The 22685-nt window shown below is 37.0% G+C and overlaps 1 protein-coding gene across 3 annotated transcripts; it reads left to right on the top strand.

The window, feature by feature from the left end:
- The first annotated feature begins 1879 nt into the window (after nt 1–1879).
- Nucleotides 1880–21617, top strand: nr2c2 (nuclear receptor subfamily 2, group C, member 2). Of its 3 annotated transcripts, XM_059332280.1 has the most exons (16): nt 1890–2018; nt 3197–3384; nt 5392–5476; nt 5788–5883; nt 6856–7056; nt 7192–7297; nt 8341–8520; nt 10072–10228; nt 10331–10421; nt 11354–11499; nt 12539–12701; nt 13496–13617; nt 15114–15253; nt 16176–16313; nt 17466–17571; nt 19269–21617. In XM_059332280.1, exons 3-16 carry the CDS (start codon nt 5417–5419, stop codon nt 19441–19443), a joined length of 1881 nt encoding a protein of 626 aa, XP_059188263.1. In that variant the 5' UTR covers nt 1890–2018; nt 3197–3384; nt 5392–5416; the 3' UTR covers nt 19444–21617. The 3 variants fall into 3 exon arrangements, 2 of the variants coding, with proteins under 2 accessions (XP_059188262.1, XP_059188263.1); XM_059332279.1 differs by lacking the exon at nt 3197–3384 and having other exon boundaries at nt 1880–2018; XR_009394338.1 differs by lacking the exons at nt 3197–3384; nt 19269–21617 and having other exon boundaries at nt 1880–2018; nt 15114–15285; nt 17466–17568.
- Nucleotides 21618–22685: the final 1068 nt, after the last annotated feature.

Genomic DNA, 22685 nt, shown 5'->3' with positions numbered 1-22685 from the left:
TGCATGTTCAAATAGAAACACTGAATTATGAATGAAAAAAGTTGACAAAAACGAAAACTAAGGACATTTTCACTATAATTTTAGTTAGTTTTAGTTAGTTTTGTAACCACAAAATACAGTTTCAGTTAGTTATCGTTTTTTTAAAAACTCTTGTTTTTATTTTTATTTCAGTTAACGAAAATGTTTTTTCAATTCTAGTTTTCATTATTTCGTTAGTTTTCGTTAACTATAAAAACCTTGGTCTGCTTTGACAGTTTTTTGCATAAATGGAATCGGCACAGATTCAGTCATCAGTGCAGATCTTCGTTTGAAAATCAGAAATGTTTGAAGATGTACAAAAATACTTTGCTTTGTACGTCTGTGATTGTATCTGATATATTTTTGCCACACAAAAAAATCACATCTAGATCTCAATTAGAACATGTGAATATGGATCTTTTTTTACTTAAAAAGTTCAACTTTTAGACATAAGAAGTCTCTTCTTTCTGTATCTGCACTGGTGGCTTCAAGACAGTTGCCCCTTTTTTTGTGTGTTTTTTCAATTCCCACTGCACCCAAAACCAAATACTTCATCTTAATCATATTTTTCATCTCCTCCTTATTTTCTTTTAAATATTATTTAAATAGGGACCAGGACTAGGAACTAGTTTGCAATAGATAACCACAGAACAAGATTAACACTACTGCCAATTATGTATGTTATTCATTTCTTTGGAAAAACAAGAGATTTGGAGATTTATTTTTTTTAAATGTAAGAATAAAAGCTATGGCATTTTGAAATTATCTGCAAAGTGTGCCCTCTTTTTTGGCACAAACACAAACTATACTTATGTGTTTGTTATACTAATGTATAGTATGTTACACCATAGACTGTCTCTTAAAAACTGCATGGCTCGGACATGACAGACAAAGGTTGTTTGTGCATGTATTGTTTGGCTAAATGTCCTGTAGACTAATTGTGAATTATCTTCAATTTGAGCAGAATAAAGGAGTAAGAACTAAGGAATGTTTTAATTGTACTGTAAATTGCTTTAATTACAGCCCTGTGGCAAACATCTTTTCCTCTTGGTACCTTGCCATTTTTTTTTAATAATAGAAATGTGCTGTATACATGAAGTATCCAGAAAAAAAGTAATTCTACAAAGGTAAAACAACATCAATAAGAAAACTTTTTTTTGTTCAGGCAGGCATTTTTAGGTTGTCCCTAGATGTTTTTATTATTGTCTCTGCACCATAATCTCCTCTTTTAGCTGTTTTCTTTAATGTACTTTATTACCTGTGTCTTTTTCATCTACTGCTGATTTTAACAAGTCTGATTTTTTTTTCTTAGTCTTTTGTTTATTTTGTTTCTGGTTTCTGTAGCATTTTGAGATTTCTTTATGAAAAGTGCTTTAATAATAAAATGTATTATTATCATCATCATCATCATCATTATAATAAACTACTTTAATTGGCACAATTCAGTATTTAAAAAGAACAAATGGCTTTGCATTTGAACACTAAAACCTAACTGTAATTTAGTCCAAACATTATACATTTTTAGTTAAATAAATAAACGATGTTTGAAGGATAAATGATAAATGATTTGCATATATATATATTTAGGCTATCATTTGACACCTCTTTGACTTTGCTTGTAATAAAAATGGTTGTCACGTTTTTACAAGCTTTGTGTTTTTGTATTTGATTGAAGCGAGCAGACCAGAAATACTTTAAAAGACATATAGCTTGACACAAAACACACGCTTTCTTTTGTTGTGTTATTTTTATAACACATAACAACAAAGTGCATAGACAGTCAGACATGATGACGTCAGTCCTGTCTGGCTCGCGCCGAGGGGAGGGGGAGGGGGTGTTGGAGGCGCGCGGGGACGCGAGCGCGAGGAAAAAAACCCTCCACCATCCTCCACGCGCTGCGGTGCGGGGTCACGAACTATGACCTTTAACAGAAGAAAACCAAAACAAATGTTTTATAAAATAACAGAGGGCCCAAAGTCTGTGACCGCCGCTCCCCGGAGGTAAGTCTCACTTCCGGATTGAAAACAGTAGAAAGCGCGCGGAGACACCGGATGATAAAAGAGCGCAGCTAGCTAGCTAGCTAGCTAGCTCGTTAGCTAGCCGAGGCGGAGCTCGCTTCCTGCCCGACTCTGGCAGCTCGGGACCCGGGCAGGGACCGCGGAGCGCTGGGCGGAGTCTTGCTATGCTAATATGCTTTATCAGGCAGTTAGCCTAACTGTTAGTGAGGGACACTAATGTCAACTTAAGCCGGACAAATCCCTGCATGCTGACATGACAGATCCAGGGGCAGAGACGGTGCAGGCTCCTGCTGCAGCTGTTGGAGCTAACAGGGAAGCTAACAGGGGAGCTAACAGGGAAGCTAACAGGGAAGCTAACAGGGGAGCTAACAGGGAAGCTAACAGGGGAGCTAACAGGGAAGCTAACAGGGAAGCTGCAGCTGCTGCAGATGAACTGGACCCTTTTACCTTTGCCTTCTCGGGAACAGAACCGTGTTGAAATGACTATCACTGCATTCAACAAAGCTGCTTTTATATTTTATTTATTTTTTTAACCCTATAAAGCCTGAACCATGAAATAATTGCCAGAAAATTATTTTTTTTTAAAAACCGAGTGCTTATGAACCTGCTGACGAATTTTAAAAAATAAATAAATTGCATATATGAATTCTAATTTGTATCATATTTGATACATCAGGTCTTTTTGTGCAATTTGTTGCTCACAGATTGTTTTTCTTGAACTAACAAAAACATATAAACCCTAACATTTTTAACCTATTAAGACTTTGACTTTTCCTTTTTCCTCAAACATGCAAAATACATATTTTTTCCATATAACACAACATCATACATCTGCAGATATGAAGTTTTTTAATGCAGCAATGACTGATCCACTCGTGGAACCTGCATATAATTTTTGCTACATCTGATATTTTTGTGCAATTTGTTGCTCAGTTTGTTTATCTTCAACACATGTTTACATCATGTTTTTGATGATGTAGAGGTCTCAAAAATTACTGTATCTAATATGATACACTTGGCTTTATAGGGTTAAACACACTACCAGTGCAGCAACAGTCGGCTGTTCCACTGTCTGGAGAGAAAAGTGCTGTAATATATTTATCATAAGGATTATTGGCTGACTGCCAGATTGTCCATTTTGTTGTGTGTTGTGATGTTAGTGGAGGAGGGTTGATGGACTCGCTGCTGGACCAATCGGTGAAGAATAGCGAGCATCTCTCCTCCCTTTGGCCAGCAGCATGTGGAGCTGCTGCAGGCACATTCATCAGGAATGCTGTCAAACTGTCTTCTTTGTATTCTGACCCCAAAGATGAAGTCAAAACCGTGAAGTGCAATGAGATAACTGAGGGTAGGAGTAGATGCTGTTATTTAATTATGCCCAAGAAGAAGTCCAAATGTATTGTAGTGTCTCACAATAAATGCAACATTATAGATTTCCAAATACAAATAAACTGACTCGCACCTGATTTGGACCATGTACCATTTGTTGTATTACTTTATTTTCTATATATCTATGGATAACACTTCATTACTGTGTTTTACTCATTACATTACATGTCATTTAGCAGACGCTTTTGTCCAAAGCGACTTACAATAAGTGCATTCAACCTGATGGTACTAGACATAGACCATAGGAATCAAGTAAGTACAGAACTTTAAGAGCTAACTGTCATTGCTAAGGAGTGCTAGATGTTAGAAAACACTAAGCAACCTTTAAGCAAAACAATTAACAATCTTAAAGCAAAAATATAATACCAGAGACTAGGAGCTAGGTTAAGTCCACACAAGATAAATGCACTCCAGTTTTAAAATGCAGTGATCACAACATGTTCACAGTTTGCTTTAAAGGATTTGTGATTCTTCTCGATGCAATTATTTTGTCTTTTCATGCAGCTATCTCATAGAAAACAAAACATTTAACTAAAGTGCAAACACTCAGAGTTTCCTCTCTTTTTTTGCTGTTGAGTAAACTCATTCTCTGTGTAATTATGCAGATTAAAACTTTTTTTTGTTCTATAATCAGTATGAAGGAATGGTTGGGGTGTCAGCCGATACAGAGTACAGAGCTGATATACCATTGTTTAATTAATAAGCTGTATTCCTCACTATCAGATTTTTTTATACCTGTATTAGTGCATCCCGAAAGGCACACTCCAAAGGGAAGCAACAGCAGGAAAAGTAGCCGTGATGTGTGCTTGTTCATGTGAAAGTTGGTACATTTCTATGGAGGGGCATCAGTTGTCTTATATTTGTTACTCTGTCCTTTTGACAATGTGAGGTTTCAGCAGACTGGAGTTAAATCTGGTTATGTCATGTCACGGTCACACTCAAAGGTCATAGACTCTAGAGCAGGGGTCTCAAACTCGCGGCCCGCGGGCCAATTGCGGCACTCGTGACGATATTTTGTGGCCCCCACCTTGATATGAAAGTTTAATGTGAGTTTTATATGAATGGCACTTTACCGTGTTGTTTTTTTTGGTTGTAATTTTGTCTCTTTTTTAAAAATGATTTTTGTGTCTTTTTTGGTAATTCTGTGTCTTTTTTTGGTCATTTTGTTTCTTCTTTAAGTAAATTAGTTTTTTTTCTGTCATTTTGTGTCTTTTTTCTGTCATTTTGTGTCTTTTTTGGGTCATTTTGTGTCTTTTTTAAATAATTTTGTCTTTTTTGGTCACTTTGTGTCTTTTTTAAGTAATTTTGTGTCTTTTTTTTTTTGGTTGTTTTGTGTCTTTTTAAAATAATTTAGGTCTTTTTCTGTCATTTTGTGTCTTTTTTCTGTCATTTTGATACTGCCTCCAGCGGCCCCCAGGTAGTTTGAGTTTGAGACCCCTGCTCTAGAGGCTTGTGGTGATGTCACTGCAGTGATGGCAAACTAGATTTGTCAGACGAAATAGTTACCTACGTTGTCTGAACAGGATGAATACTGAAGTCCAGATGTTAAAAAATCTTTTTTTATTTATAATTATTTTATGTTTTCTTGTGTTTATTGCATTCAATTGATTGCATGTGTGACCTGATGATTTGATAACTTATATTGACACAAGAGCTGTTTTTTATTTTTGCTTTAATGAGACTTTTTTGTGACAGCAATTAGACACTTTCTGTGCATTAAAACGATGGAGACATTGCTGTGCATCATCCAAGTCATACAAATCAGACCAAACATCCTAAATCTAAATCATCAAGAGGAAATGAGCTTTCACCACAGTTAACCTTTGTGTTTCAGTCAACGTCCTCATGTGTCCTCTTGTGTCCATGAGCACCGGCATCATACTTATAAAGCTGTCTGTGCATTAACTGCTCTCCTGCGACAGTTTGCACCTTGGTGGTTGATTGTCTGTGGCATCTTTCCAAACAGACCTCACTAATGACCTTACATCATCATGACGACCAGCCAGAATCTGCTCTCTCAGCAGAAAGTGGACTCTGAGCACGAGGCAGAGGTGAGCGAGCAGAGGGAGACTTTAATGATGAACTGAGTCTGGTTTGTTCCTTAATACCCACATGAAGGTTACTGAAAATGATGCGACTCTCTTTGTGTGGCTGCTGGTGGATGTTGATTGTATTTGTTGCCATAGAAACATGCCATTTCTAGACAGTTTCTCTAGACACTTCAGACTTGTATTCAACTAAAAATATATCATTACTTCTTCCATCATGTATATGCCTTACCTAGACTGAAGTAAAACACATGTTGTAGACTTATTGATTATGATTTGTGTTTCAGCTTGTTGAAAATTGTTTCAAATTGTAGGTGCCGTCCTCTCCTTCAGACTCAGTGATGAGTGAGTCCCCACAGCGCTTTCAGGTCATCTCCACTGAGCCCGCCACAACACCACAGCGCATACAGGTAACTGGTGTTCTTCTTTTTAACTTCTTAAGTGTCCTTGTTCTTCTTCTATTCTGTGTTTTTTTCTATTGTTGTTTATGCTACCTCAGTATTTTATTCTATTGTATTTTATTGTACTTGAATACCGGATACATGAATGCTTGAAACTAGAATATCAAAGTTACAAAGCTGTTTCATCAACACTTACAAGACTTACAAGACACAAAATGACTTCTTTAGACACTTTATTTTTTATTGTATTTTATTGCTTGAATATGCCCACACAGCAAATTGAGAAGAGTTGAATTCCTGGTGTTAAACTAGACATACACTAGTAGAGTTAATTATACTCTGGATAGAGTTTATACATTATAATTAACTCTCAGTTGATAAATAGCTGCTGTTCAAACCGAATGTAAAAAGGAAGTGACACTAAATCAAACCTGTAAGTGTAAATATTTAAATAATAACTCCGAACTTCTTACTCTAAACTCTGATCCTGTATTACACACCTCAAGTGTTAACTTGTGGAGAGGACATATATTGTGCCTTACTGTTGCATGTTTTGTGGTGAAAGTTGGAAAAAAAAAGACACAAAATTATTTTTAAAATATACAAAATGACCCAAAAAAGACACAAAATGACAGAAAAAACGTAAAGAAGAAACAAAATGTCCAAAAAAGGACACAAAATTGAAAAATCTCTATCTATCTATTAGTATTAGGGTAGTTATGTCCTTGTGACGATATGGTATATCTATCTATCTATCTATCTATCTATCTATCTATCTATCTATCTATCTATCTATCTATGTGTCTCTGCATTAGCAGCAGTATTGAACAAGTTGATGTAACAACATGTGACTTATCTCCCCAACCATCTGTGTCTCTCTGTTCTCTTTATTTCAACCCCTTCGAACCCCATCCGTGCGTCTTCATTTCCATCTGTCTGTCTGTCTTTCTGTCTCCCTCTTCCATCTCTCAACTCGCTCAGATTGTAACTGACCAGCAGACGGGTCAGAAGATCCAGATAGTGACAGCGATGAAGCCGCCCAGCGCTCCCAAACAGCAGTTCATTCTGACTACGGCAGACAACTCCGGGGCTGGCAAGGTTATCCTGACCTCTCCCGACAGCCACAACACTAAGCAGCTGATCTTCACTGCTGCAGACAGCTTGATACCAGGGAGGATACAGGTACAGCTATCACCCTCTGCTACAGGAAGAGACTATGACTTGTTAGAAATCTCAGACAGTGTTCAGACTGTGATTTGAACATTGTGGTAAGGAGAAGCAGAAGATTAATGTCCCGTGTTTGACTTTGCTTCCCAGATCGTCACAGATCCAGTGTCAATGGAGCGGTTGTTAGGGCAGTCAGGGGACCTGAGCCGCCCGCAGCCAGTGGAGTACTGCTTGGTTTGTGGGGACAAGGCTTCAGGTACTGAAGCTTACACTTGTATTGCCTGCTGATGTGAGGCAAAATGTGTTTTGAGTCCTGTATCCTGATGCCCAGTCTGACTGTATGTAGGCCTGGGACGATAACAAATTTTGCTGGACGATATATTGTCCCACAAATTATTGCCGATAAAAGATATTATTGTCAACATGATAATATATCATAGTAATGCACACCCTTTCAAATACAATACACTTTTATTTCTCAGTGTTTTTTACCATTGTAATTGTAATTTTAAGAAGGTTTAAATATCCTAAATAAATAAAACAAACATTTTTTTATTTAAAAGGGCAGCATTTATTTTGCGATGTAGCAAACTCCACTTCCTGTGAGCGCACAGCGTTTATATTGACTTTGTGGACCAGTGTTGACTGTCGGGACGAAGGCTCTGCATCTCCAGCTGCAGTTTCTTTCCCCAGCTGGGAAAACTGGGTCGGGTGGTTCTGCTTTAGATGGGCTAAAGTTTGTTGTGGTGGCTTTTTTTGTTGCCACCACTTTTGAACAAATTGGGCATACAGGCTGGTCCGTGTGTTGATGGGCTCACCTTTTTCATTCGGTTTGAAACCGACATATTCCCTCACCGGGGCTGTGGTGTTTGGCTTTGCAATCATCTTTTTTCCTGGCGTTGCTCCGCACGAGGCTCACCTGCTGCACTCTGTGTGTAGCCAATGCTAGCGGCCCAGCCTTCCCCACAGAGACACAGAGACTGGAGGACTGACAGGAGGGTTCACTCCGCTCATTCTGCTATGGAACAGAAGAGATCCAGCACAGAGGGAACCCTCTGGTCATCCAGCCTGCTTGGAGGCAACAGACCAGGAAAACAAACACGCATGGCGATATATCGAGGCCGGCAAAATTATTGAGTTCATTTAATTTATCGTGCGATTAATTGATTTATTGATTATCGGCCCAGGCCTACTGCTGATGTGAGGATCTTTATGTGTTTTGAGTCCTGTATCCTGATGCCCAGTCTGACTGTATGTCTTGCTCTTGAAGACATTCTGACTCATGTTCTCTGTGTTCAGGGCGTCACTACGGAGCGGTCAGCTGTGAAGGATGTAAAGGGTTCTTCAAGCGCAGCGTGAGGAAGAACCTGACTTACAGCTGCCGCAGTAAACAGGACTGCGTCATCAACAAACACCACCGCAATCGCTGCCAATTCTGTCGGTTGAGGAAATGCCTTAAAATGGGGATGAAGACTGACTGTAAGTTTGCATACAAATCCAGGACACTGTATGAAAATATGTTATAAATCAAATATAATCAGGGTATCTGTAAGTATTAACCTCTGAACCCTACAACCTGCAGGTGAGTTACACTATTTATCAAACCCAAAAACTATAAAGACAGAAAAAATCATCAGATTTTCACATTCCCAACAGTCCATGAGCATGTTTCTGCAACAACGACGCTGGGAAAAGGGAAAATAACCAAATCTAAGCTTAAAATAGTGATATTTTGTCAAAAACGTTTTTGAAATAAATCATATGCACTAACCTTTTTTTCTGTAAAATAACAGTAAATTCTGTGAAGCTGAGAAAGACTCGACTGAGACCAGAACATGACAAAAGTTCAGCCAAACGTCTACTGACCTGCAGGCTGTTTACACAGAGCAGAGAAATTTGAGAGTTTGTAAGTAGAGGCTGTAAAACTGTAAATAGTAAAATCATGTATAGCATATGGAGCCTCCAATTCTGTCCTAATATAGGTAACACTTGTGGGGAAAAAGTGTCATGTATATAGTTTCCATTTTCTTTTCTTCTTTTTGTAAAATAATCAATCAAATACATTTAACTTGGATTTTTAAAAATTTAGGTTTTTATGATTTAGGCATTCAAAATGTTTGAGTTCTTCCTACTTCTAGCCATAATTGGCTGGCTACAGTGAGTAAAATGTGCAAAAAAAAATCACCCTGAGGCCCCGTTCACACGAGGACGGTCTGAACAGAAGACGCAAAAGTGGCGTCGCGTCTTCACTTTTTATTCCTCGTTTAGACGAGCGTTTTCAGGAGGAAATCTGCTGATACGGTGATCTAAAGTGTGTGAATGTGATTGTCTGCAGCCAGGCGGCATCACTTAAAGCCATAAGAGCATCTTTGGGCATGCAGAAGTTTTCACGCCACACATTTTCATCAGCTACTCCTTCCACAAAGTTCTCCTCCATCACTAGATCTCCCAGGTCTCGTTCACAGCCGTCTGGCTCCTCCCACCAATCGCTGCATCCAGAATGTGATGGAGGTAATTCCAGATCCTTCTCTGTTCACTAATACTATCTGTACATATCCTGGACATTTGGTGGAAAGACTCCTGTAAGTTTATTAGAGCTGCCAGAGCAGCTTGAAGGTCCCACCATGGAAATAATCCCACGTTTCTTTATTTCCTGTCCTGGAGCATGTATGTGACGTAAACACATACGTGACGTGAGCAGATCAGATCAGAGTTTTGTGTCTTGTCAGTGTAGACGACACGCTACGGAGGAGAGGATTACACTTTTACACTTTGGAGGGTGGTTTCAGATTTTTGCGTCTTTAAGCCCCAAAACGCCGTCACCGTCTAAACGAAAGGCACTTCACATAAAATATTTTGTTGTTTTTACCCGCGAGCGTCCTCGTGTAAACAGGGTCTGAAACTGCATAATGTTTCCTCAAAATAGACTTAAATGGCAGTCTTTAATTTAATTTACAAGGCCTGGAATCATTTTGTTTGCCTGCCATAGACAGTGACACAACTTTTTATTTATTTATTTTTTGTCCTCAGCTGTCCAGAGTGAGAGGAAGCCCATTGACGTAGTGCCCAGAGAAAAGCATGCCAACTGTGCTGCATCCACCCAGAAGATCTACATCCGAAAGGACCTGAACAGTCCGCTCATCGCCACACCAACCTTTATCTCCGACACAGAGACAGACGGCTCCAGGTCAGTGGGAATCAGACCTACAGACACACCTGGGGCTCTCAGCTGTTGATGTTGTTGTTGTCATGTGAGCTGGATGTTGATGATGCTCTGTGCCATGTGCAGGTCCAGCCTGCTGGACCAGGGCATGCTGGTTAATATCCAACAGCCTCTCATCCAGACTGATGGGACTCTGCTGCTGGCCACTGACTCAAAGGTACAACTGGAACTGCAGTTACAGTAAATATATCTGTTCTGCTGCTGTCTGTCTTCTTCTGCTCCTTGTAAACAGTATGATCCTTCAGGTGTTGGAAGGTTTTATTGCTCTTACATTGTGAGGGTGGTGCTTAATATTTTGGGGCAAGAAAATAAATGTGTTGAGGTTGAAAATCTGTACTACTGATTTGATGTAACTTGTACTGTGTGTTAACCGTTCTCCAGAACCTTTAGTCGGTTTTGTCAATTTACAGTTCCAATAAAGTTTATTCAAACAAGATAACTGTGTCCTTAATGTTGACAAAGGCAGCATTACCTGCAGTTCTACTACTATAATAAGAGAAATATAAAGCTGCAGATGAGAGTTGTATCTGTCGGCAGTGAAGTTCAAGATTAGATAGAGTAAAAATACTACTCACTCCAGTTTATAATTGTTCCGTAGACAGAAGAACATGAGAGGAATCAGACTGTAGAACTGCTCAAACTGCAAAATTAATCACCTGCCAGAAATTCATCCGATTGCTCAAAAGCTATGTTTTATCGTTCAGATAATAAATCCGGCATTGTTATTTACTTACTTACTTGTTATTCATCCTCAGACTCTTTGTCAAACAACAAAAGGTCTGGCAGAAATTAATTCCCTATTCCCTAAGGAATCAGAGTCGACACTCAAAATCAAGTTTAATCTGAACAGCGTCTGTCGGTTTGTCTTTTAGAACAAACGTCAGCTTTTCAGTCTTTTATTCGTCCCTTTAATATGTTTTAACAAACGTTTGTAATTAATTTTTGCTGCAGGCAACACATTTTTGTGCTTTGCTCATGTTTAGGACATATTATATTTATATATATTATATTATCCTGCATGTCGAGTGGATCCCAGTTCAGCCGACCTGTTTGATGAATAATATTTTGCATTGTTTCCTTTGTCTTCAGATGGAGTCTGGGCAGGGGGACCTGGGGACACTAGCCAATGTGGTGACATCACTGGCCAACCTGAGTGACTCACTGAGAGAGAATCTAAACAATGGCGATACCTCAGACGGCCAACAGGAGGAGCAATCTGCCACCGAGATAACCCGGTCAGTGAGCAGAACACAGGTGTTTGTTGTTGTGAAAGGCATCTCTCCAAACACTTTATTTATTTATTATTATTTATTTATTTATAATTATTTTTATTAACAAAGAAACAAAGAAAAGAACAGTGGATTACTTATTAGGAGCCACAATATGAAAACAAAACACTAAAACACAATTCTAGACAACAAAGACTCAGGAACATATTTACAAATTAGACATAATGTACACACAAATAACATACAAAGAATAATATAAAGGATAACCACAACAACAACAAAAATGAAAACAACGATACACCAGTACAGAAAACAGACAGACGACCAAAAAAACAAAAACAAACAGATTATTTAAAATGGATCATGTTTGTCCCGACAGGCAAAAAATGACAAACAATTAATGTTGCAGAGATTTTTCTCTCAAATCAGTCTGTTTAAAGGTGTGTGTGTGTGTGTCGTGTGTGTGTGCGTGTGTGTGTGTGTGCGTGTGTGTGTGTGTGTGTTGCAAGGTTATAATAGTTTTGGATTTTTCATTAGTTTTAGTTTTAATTTCGTTGTGAATTTTTGTTTTCAAATTCAGTTAGTTTTAGTTAGTTTTTAGAGTGAGTTTTCTAGTTTTAGTTTAGTTTCTATTTTTAGAAAATGCTTAGTTTTAGTTTCGTTTTTATTAGTTTTAGTTTTTTTTGTAACGGGTATGTTGCCTTTATTTCCTTTGGTTTATCATCTCAGCCCCAATAAGGTTATTAACTGTTTTGTATTTTGGTTCTAGTGTAAACATCCCAGTCTCAGTAAACATATTCACCATGTGTTGCATGTTGAAATAGAAACACTGAATTATGAATGAAAAAAGTTGACAAAGACATTTTCACAATAATTTTAGTTAGTTTTAGTTAGTTTTGTAACCACACAATACAGTTTCAGTTAGTTATTTTAAAAACTCTTGTTTTTATTTTTATTTCAGTTAACGAAAATGTTTTTTCAATTCTAGTTTTGGTTATTTTGTTAGTTTCCGTTAACTATAATAACCTTGCTGTGTGGTGCTCAGTGCCTTTGACACCCTGGCCAAAGTGTTCAACCCTCCTGACGTCGGGGCCGATAAGCCTCAGTGTGTCAGTGGAACCACCATCCAGCTGATTGGTCGGGACCAGGAGACCCCCATCATCGAGGTGGAGGGACCGCTGCTCACAGACAGCCATGTCGGCTTCAAGGTGGGTCCAAAACACACACATTTCATTCACATTTTTAATAGATGGATAGATAGATGGATAGATAGATGGATAGATAGATAGATAGATGGATAGATAGATGGATAGATAGATGGATAGATGGATGGATAGATGGATGGATGGATGGATGGATAGATAGATAGATGGATAGATAGATAGATGGATGGATGGATGGATGGATGGATGGATGGATGGATGGATGGATGGATGGATGGATGGATGGATGGATAGATGGATAGATAGATAGATAGATAGATAGATAGATAGATAGATAGATAGATAGATAGATAGATAGAGAGAGAGAGAGAGAGAGAGAGAGAGAGAGAGAGAGAGAGAGAGAGAGAGAGAGATAGATTACTTTATTCATCCCCGAAGGGAAATTCGGTTGTCGCAGCAGTCCGGTATTCAAGTACAATAAATTACAATAGAATAAAATACTGAGGTAGCATAAATAAAAACAACAATAGAAAAAAACACAGAATAGAACAAGAACACTTAAGAAGTTAAAGAAGAACATCAGTTGGTAGGATGGTTGGCAGATGATGGTAATAATTAAACTGGTGATATGATGCAACAATGCTATAGTGACTAGACGGTATATATTAATAATAATAGTACAGTATATAATATATATAATATAATATAATATGTAATAGTAGATAAACAATATAAAAGTAAAATGAAAAAATATAAATAGAGTAATTACAAGTAAAGTAATATAATATCTGTTTTTATAACTTTCCCTCTTCTGTCCTTGTCTGTTCCTGTGTGTGCAGCTGACCATGCCCAGCCCCATGCCTGAGTATCTGAACGTCCACTACATCTGTGAGTCAGCGTCCAGACTCCTCTTCCTCTCCATGCACTGGGCGCGCTCCATCCCTGCCTTCTCAGCTCTGGGGTGAGAATGCATTCTGATACAGGAAGGCTCATTTATATATCGTCCATCTACAGCAGAGCTGGGCATCAGCCGGCCCGATGGCTGGCCCTGTCCGGCCCGCGGGAGGTTACCCCGAAATTAGAAATCAGTACAACCACAGTGCTTTTATTTTGAAGGCGATTTATGTATGTGCGTGCCAAGGTTATTATAGTTAACGAAAACTAACGAAATAGCAAAAACTAGAATTGAAAAAACATTTTCGTTAACTTTCGTTAATGGCCAATTGTGGCCCTCGTGATGATATTTTGTGGCCCCCACCTTGATATGAAAGTTTAATGTGAGTTTTATATGAATGACACTTTACCGTGTTGTGTGTGGAAGGTCCCTTTAATTACTTTTTTGGTAATTTTGTCTTTTTTAAATAATTTTGTCTTTTTTAATAATTGTGTGTCTTTTTAAAGTAATTTAGTTTTTTTCTGTCATTTTGTGTCTTTTTGGTCACTTTGTGTATTTTTTTGGTCATTTTGTGTCTTTTTAACGTAATTTTTTTAAAGTAATGTAGTGTTTTTTCAGTCATTTTGTCTTTTTTCTCTGTAATTTTGTGTCTTTTTTGGGTCATTTTGTGTCTTTTTTGGGTCATTTTGTGTCTTTTTAACGTAATGTAGTGTTTTTTCAGTCATATTGTCTTTTTCTGTAATTTTGTGTCTTTTTTTGGGTCATTTTGTGTATTTTTTTGGTCATTTTGTGTCTTTTTAACGTAAAGTAGTGTTTTTTCAGTCATTTTGTCTTTTTTTTCTGTCATTTTGTGTCTTTTTGGTCACTGTGTATTTTTTTGGGTCATTTTGTGTCTTTTTAACGTAATTTTTTTAACGTAATGTAGTGTTTTTTCAGTCATTTTGTCTTTTTTCTCTGTAATTTTGTGTCTTTTTTTGGTCATTGTGTGTCTTTTTAAAGTAATTTAGGTTTTTCTGTAATTTTGTGTCTTTTTGGTCACTTTGTGTCTTTTTTTGGTCATTGTGTGTCTTTTTAAAGTAATTTAGTTTTTTCTGTCATTTTGTGTCTTTTTGGTCACTTTGTGTCTTTTTTTGGTCATTTTGTGTCTTTCTAACGTAATTTTTTAACGTAATGTAGTGTTTTTTCAGTCATTTTGTCTTTTTCTGTAATTTTGTGTCTTTTTTTGGTCATTTTGTGTCTTTTTTTGGTCATTTTGTGTCTTTTTAACGTCATTTTTTTAACGTAATGTAGTGTTTTTTCAGTCATTTTGTCTTTTTAATAATTTTGTGTCTTTTTTGGTAATTGTGTGTCATTTTAACGTAAATTTTTTTAACGTAATGTAGTGTTTTTTCAGTCATTTTGTCTTTTTTCTCTGTAATTTTGTGTCTTTTTTTGGTCATTTTGATACTGCCTCCAGCGGCCCCCAGGTAATTTGAGTTTGAGACCCCTGGTGTCTCATGTGGCCCCTTGGGGAAATTAATATCCGTCCCCTGATCTACTCTCTCTCTGTCTGCCTCTCCCAGTCAGGAGGCCAACACCAGCCTGGTGCGAGCCTGCTGGAACGAGCTGTTCACGCTGGGTCTGGCTCAGTGCGCCCATGAGATGAACCTGTCCACCATCCTGGCCGCCATCATCAACCACCTGCAGAGCAGCATCCAGGATGGTATGGACCACAGACCTCGCCAGCATTTCTCAGTAGGACACACACACATATTCACCAGGAGTCAAGAAATGTGATTTATTTTCAGTTATTATCACAAATAAAGCACAGAAGAGTCACAGGCCCCATTAATGGGCATTTTGTTTCATAATAATAATGATGTGGTATTTCTTGTTTAAGTGACATTTCTGGTGGGATAAAGTAAAACTAAAATCATGAATCTAAATCATGGGTCTCAAACTGGCGGCCCGCGGGCCAATTGTGGCCCTCGTGATGATATTTTGTGGCCCCCACCTTGATATGAAAGTTTAATGTGAGTTTTATATGAATGGCACTTTACCGTGTTGTGTGTGGAAGGTCCCTTTAATTACTTTTTGGGTAATTTTGTGTCTCTTTTTTTTTTGGTAATTTTGTGTCTTTTTTAAAAATAATTTTGTTTTGTTTTTTTAAATTAATTTTGTGTCTTTTTTAAATCATTTTGTGTCTTTTTTCGTAATATTTTGTATATATATTTTTTTGTAATTCTGTGTGTTTTTTTGGTCATTTTGTTTCTTCTTTAAGTAATTTGGTCTTTTTGGTCATTTTGTGTCTTTTTAAAAAAAATAATTTTGTTTTTTTTAAATTCATTTTGTGTCTTTTTTAAATGATTTTGTGTCTTTTTTGGTAATTTTGTGTATTTTTTGGTCATTTTGTGTCTTTTTTTAAGTCATTTAGTGTTTTTTCAGTCTTTTTTGGTAATTTTGTGTCTTTTTTTGATCATTTTGTGTCTTTCTTAAGTAATTTGGTTTTTTTCTGTCATTTTCTGTCTTTTTTTGTTGTTGTAATTTTGTGTCTTTTTTGTTTTTTTGGATACTGCCTCCAGCGGCCCCCAGGTAATTAGAGTTTGAGAGCCCTGATGTAAATATTGAACTTTCCTCTCTTTCAGACAAGCTTTCGGGGGAGAGGGTGAAGCAGGTGATGGAGCACATCTGGAAGTTCCAGGAGTTCTGTAACAGCATGACCAGGCTGGAGACGGACAGCTACGAGTACGCCTACCTGAAGGCCATCGTGTTGTTCAGCCCTGGTCAGTCTGCTTTCCTTTATCAAGTTAACCCATAAGAACCTATGGTGACACCCCTAAATCTTCTAGAATCTGAGATTAAACCTATTTAACAATTCTAACCCATTAACAGGGTGTCCTGTATTGCATTTAACTTGTTCTGACCATATTTTAAATTTCATAATTTTGATATATGTTATGGAGATGCAAACAAAAAGGCAAATGGTTATTTGTTTTTATTTATTCTTATTTTGTTACTTAAAAACAAATCTGACAAATAATTTGTTGTTAAACAGCACTATTCATGTCACAAGTTTGATAAATGTTGTAGAGATGCAAAGAAAAAGGCAAATGTGTGTTTCTGTAAGCAGAAAATGTGTCTGGTTTATTTATTTTAAAATTAGGAATATTATGAACATAAATACCATAAACGCCCAATGTAACGTTTATGTCACATCACAGATCTTTGACATTTAGGGCTAGTATTTATTTTTTTGTGTCCACTTGTTCTGTTGTATATCCCCCATAATGTTCCATTAAGGATATTTGGGTTCTTATGGGTTAACAATAGACATTAGAGTTATATTTATAGACACGTGTAGAGATGATTTCCACATTAGAATTACAATATATGGCATAAAAAGCAAGATTTTTTTTTTTGTGTGTGTATGAAGACAATCAACATCTAAGTTTACTGTCTAAATTTTCCATGGCATAGCGAAAACAATGAAATCCCCTAATTTGTATTATTTTTTTATATCAGTTTTTACAATGATGCACAAAACTTGATGAAAATAAATTCAAATGTTTTAAAAATTTGTAGAAATTCAAAAAGGAAAATGTATAAAATTAACATTATTTTAATGTTGCGCTAAGGACATTTTGTAAGAAAAAGTGATGAAAACCATAAAAAAATAAACATTTTCCAGATTAAAATCTTAACGATTACATACGATTTTGTGTAGCTGTTAATATGTATTATATTACACACTCTGGTAGTTAAAATTTAAATTCATCGAGGTTGATTTTTTTAATTTGGGAGAGTCAAAAGTGACCGTAGTTGCAGAAACAAAGTCTAATAAAAATAATTCTGTCCCCAGAAGAGAGAAAGTGATTTGAATAAATTATATTTATTTGCAGTTTGAAAACACAACAGTTGTGTGTTTGGCTCCTCAGATCACCCCGGTGTGGACAGCAGCGGGCAGATAGAGAAGTTCCAGGAGAAAGCCTTGATGGAGCTGCAGGACTACGTGCAGAAAACCTACTCAGAGGACACCTACAGGTACGTCAGAACCAGTCTGACCTCCCAGTTATAGTGGGAGTATTCACCCAAAGTGACTTACAGGTGAATGACTTAAAGGTCTCTGTGCAAGATGCTTGAAACAGGTTTAAACTCATATGTTGTTAAATAGAGGTGAGAATCAGCAGAGGCCCCACGATTTTAAGCATTTTGTGATATAGTGAGTATTGCGATAAAATTGCGATTTAAATGTTTAACTGCATTTAGTGTCCACAAAATTAAATTAAATCAAGAATTGTTTTGTCAAATAAGAGAAAATTCCCAGTCTATTAATTTCACTTCAGTCTTTTTATTTCTCCACAATGAGAGTCAAAGCCACAGACTGACCAGCAAAGTATCCAGTCAAACTGAACTGATATCAAACATGTTGGACGACAACAACTGCAGCATTTTATCAAACTTTTAAACCTTCTCCACTTTAAGCTTCACTGCTCTGATTTGTTTTTTTCAATTAAACATTAAAAAAAGCCTAAATTAGCAGCGCTATTTCAACAACTTCCCCACACAATGCCTGTAGAGTCCTTAGATCTTCTAGTTTCATATGACACCAGTATCTCCACTTTACTCCTACTGTAGGATTAATCCATAGATGAATCTACACTGAAATGTAACCTAGGTACACAGGTGAAATATCAGATCATGGGAAAGTAAAACTTCTTGGATGAAAGTCAGCATAGCGTATCCTGAGAGGATGCTCTGCTTGATACGACAACATTAGAATAAGAATAATCTCCCAAGTGTACTCGCATATCAAAAGATTATCATAACAGGAAAGTACAGGACATTAAAACCTTAGTTACAAAGAAACAATGACGCACGAACTGAAGTGAAATTAGCTGGTCAGAGGCGTTGTCCCTCAGAGTTGTTCTGAACCTATTATTATATATTATATATATAATGGATGTGTTGTTGTTTTTACTATCTGCCAATTAAATCCCGCACAAGGCTGTTATTCAAATTCATCTGGTCGTCAAGTGTTTTTCTTTAAAGATTTTCTACCACACTACAAGTGAGCCCGCTACGTCCTCCGGAAATATTGATACTTGGCAGCCATGAATCGATATAATATCGCTACGCAAAATATCGCAATACTATGCTGTATGGATTTTTCCCCCACCTCTATTGTTAAATCTCTAGTTCTTGAGAGCTTGTAGGGGCTTAAAATCGCTGCGTGGTAACCTGCAGACCGAAACAGAAATAAAGAATCCCAGGCTGAATATAGATAAATTGAGGATAGCTATAACACTGTCCACCTTTCTATATTTAATAGTGTTAACCCATTTAAGCCAGGAAAGCATTACCTCATTTCTACCATTAAAACTGCATTATTCTACCATTAAAGCCGGGAAAGCAGATACGTCGTTTTGTAGTATTTGTCGTTTTTTCCACTTATTTTCGGTCTCTTGGCCAATGAAATGCATCAGAATACATGTGGGAGTGTCTCAGTGTAACATGGGACTTTTCCAGAACTGAAATACAGAGGCTGAAAAATCTATTATTTAGTAGGAAGCGTTGACACTTCTGTTGAATTTCCAGAAAAACTTCAGGTTTTAGGGGGTTATTTTAAAATCGCCCAGAGGTTTTACAGGCATTTTTTCCAGCGTTTAGGCCTAAATGGGTTAAATATGAATTGCAATATGATATGAAATGACTTTTTGATGTTCTGTGTTTGTCCCCAGGTTGACCCGTATCCTGACCCGCCTCCCCGCGCTGCGCCTCATGAACTCCAGCATCACGGAGGAGCTCTTCTTCACTGGACTGATCGGTAACGTCTCTATTGACAGCATCATTCCTTACATCCTCAAGATGGAAACGGCTGAGTACAACAGCCAGGACTCTGAGCCGGCAGAATGACAGCCCGGCACTTCACCACCCACAAGTGTTGAATTTAAATATCCGCTTCAGGTTCCCCAGTCCAGCGTTCTGCAGCGGGCCCTCGCTCTGTAACGGTGCATGGTGCAGAGTCATTCAGATTAAAATAATCACAGACTGGGAACACTTGGACTGTTTTCCTGAGCAGATGCAGCGAGATAATCTTGAATTTCCGGCTCTAAACTCAAGTCTCTGTGAATGGAAAAGGAATCCTCTGCAACATGAGCTCATCTCCTTTAATGTCTTTATGGCAACTTAAGCTAATTACACATCGGGCCACACCGCTTACTGAAACTGGTCAGTGTCATCACTCTCACACCGGGTTAATATTAAAATACAAACACCAGATCAGACCTGTGGACCAAGTTTATTTTTAATATCCAGATGAGCCACACTGCTGCTTTAACTGTTAATGTGTGTGTTGAAGTAAGAAGCTCAGATACTGTAGCTGGTGTGGCCCGTTCTCTCTGACATAAGCCTTTCTTATTGTGTTTTAAGCCTTACCATGCTCTCATGTTCATGTCATTCATATTCTAGCTCTAGTTTGCAGATAACAGATGAGCTGTATCAACAGACTCAAACAGAAATCTGACATGAGGAAGTGGAGTTTCACCTATTTAAAAGTCTAAAGACTAAAGTAAATCGGAGCACTTATTTTAAACGTGTACTACGAAGCTGTAAAGTATTTGTTTCTGTTGGTATTTGGGAACATTGGCACAGGTGTTTTAATAGCTGTGCTGTTAAAATGGATGAAATATGACGATTCTTTACACGCTTTGTAATAATGACACCATTTCCCTCAAAGGTGCGAGACATTCATGTACAGTTATTTACTTAAGATAAATATTAGTTGGAATGAGAACTTGAGTCAGGTACAAAAACAAAGTCAAACCTCAGTTAATTACTCGTTAATCCGTGTTCATAAGGACTTGCTTTCATGGCATTTATCTACCACACAGTGCATTACGACATGACCAACGTCTGCTTTCATCCACTCATTCACAGAGTCACATTAGCCAAATTAGCCAGTTAACTAGCCAGTTAAACTGGCCATGTTTCTTTTCTTTTCTCTCTTTTTTTTGCTTTTTTAACTCCGTAACATCTCAGAGATTTTTCCTGGGAGTGTTTTTATGTTTAGGTACACTAATTTCTGGATTCTAATGAACATGTTGCTAATATAACCTGTGCAATCACCTCATCACTTTTCCCTTTACGACAATCAGTTCTACGTTATTTCTTTCTGTCTATGACTGTTCTTCTGTATCTGCGTTATTATCTATGTGTATTTATCAATGGCAGTTATTTCTTTTAAAGAAGTAGATTACCTTTAAAGATTTTGTGTTCAGAAAGTGTAACTTATGCGTAGCTATGCTACTGTTTTTGTACTTGTGTTTGCATTAGTGCACATCCATCAGCTTCTGTGTTGTTTCACTGTGTTCATGCTGACTAAAACTTTGTGTTTTCTATGTTTTCTAAAAACATGAATTTGTTGTGAACAAATTTGCTTGTTGCATACTAAGTGTACTTAAAGTACTTTTGGGCAGGTTTCCCTGATTTAAAAGAGAAAAAGATTGAGTGGGAAAACGCATCCTCAGCAACATGAATGATAACAGGAATGTAAAGAAGTCAACAAGGATTATGTCTTGTGAAATACATGTCAATTGTAATATTTGGGGTTTAAAACCCAGACAGACTGTTTGTTAAGGCACTGTTGTGAAATGACCTTTGTACATGTAGTTTCATTAAAATGAGTGCATGTTGTTTTTAAGCCGGGTTTTATAATCTTGTCGCTGTCTGCCCTAATAAGGAGCATTGTTATACATTTTATAGTGCATTGCAGTGCATGAAGAAGTTGCTTAAGTGCATTTTATTAAATGCTGTATTAAAAAAATGTTTATTTAAATGTCGTGGCTTTAAAATATTCACCATGAGCAGCTCCCACATTAGAGGATATTAGATCAGATTTCTTTCTCTCCAGCTTTGTGGATTGAGAATCCAACGGTTAAAATTTTATACGATGTAAATGTACTTTGTTTTTCTGCTCATGTAAAAATGTATTTCTTCAAACATTGGGATTGAGAAACAGCATTCATGTTTTGCTCAAGTTTGTCACAACCCCACATTTCTACCTCACACCAATGAAGATATAAAACAAATGTATAAACGACTGAGCTCCTGTATCAGCATTCCAGTCTGAGGTCGGCTTCTCTGGAGCCACACGCTATAAATGAAATAAACAATTAATTAAGAAATATCACACAACTGAGTCTGTTTTTTATTCAAATGTATGTCCAAAGTTTGCCAATACCTGTATGCCAAAGTTTAACCTCCTGGGACCCTGCGTCCTCATATGTGGACATTTCATTTTAGGTTTTATGGACCTTATATTTCATTCTGCTTAACTAGAACTATGCACTCTAGAATAAGAACAATACATCAATCAGTGTAAAAATCAGATGGCAGCATCTTGCTAAAGTCAATTAACAGCTTATCCCTAGACAAAAGTGGACCAGGTACAAAATCTGATCAGATTTTGTGGTTAAAACTTGTTTATTTGTGCTTAATAATGTTTGTAGTTTGAGATTCTGTGCAAGTTTGACTATTTTTTAGCAATAGCAACAAGCTACGACTCTGCTAATCAGGAAGTACTCATTTGAGAACGAATAGACTTTAATTATCGTTCTTCCAAAGAGAGGGAGTAAATGTAAGGAAATAAAAAGTATTAATTGTGTTATACAGTAAAATTAAAGAGATAAATCAAAGATAATGCTTAGTTTTTGTACTCATCAGGTCCTACAAATCCAAAATATCTAGGAGAAACAATACATACCAAACAAAAGCTTGAGTCTCAGGAGGTTAAGTGAGTTAAGGGATATTTTAAGGATTTTTGCAAGCTTTTTGCATAACTTGTTAGAAAGAAAGAAAAAAAACACTTATATAATGTAAAACTGAGTCTCATTCACTCAACTACCTTTCAATACGCTGTCAATATATAAATCTATATATCAACTGCTCTCAGAATAACTCTGAACCTAATCATTGCAAGGTTTTACATTATTCCTAGCAAAAACTTTATTCACCTGATGAGATGTCTCATAAAACATTTTTTTAAGTGTTTTTTTTGTTTGTTTTTTCATAAAAGTAGCACAAGCAGTGGATAAATACTGTTTGTATTGGTATCAAAATATACCTATATATAAAGTACAAAAAGTGTTCATACTCAT

Source organism: Centropristis striata, chromosome 5 (assembly GCF_030273125.1).
Source record: "Centropristis striata isolate RG_2023a ecotype Rhode Island chromosome 5, C.striata_1.0, whole genome shotgun sequence".
NCBI classification, from domain to species: domain Eukaryota; kingdom Metazoa; phylum Chordata; class Actinopteri; order Perciformes; family Serranidae; genus Centropristis; species Centropristis striata.
Note: the sequence above shows the minus strand (reverse complement) of the source record. Positions and strands in the feature narration are given on the sequence as shown.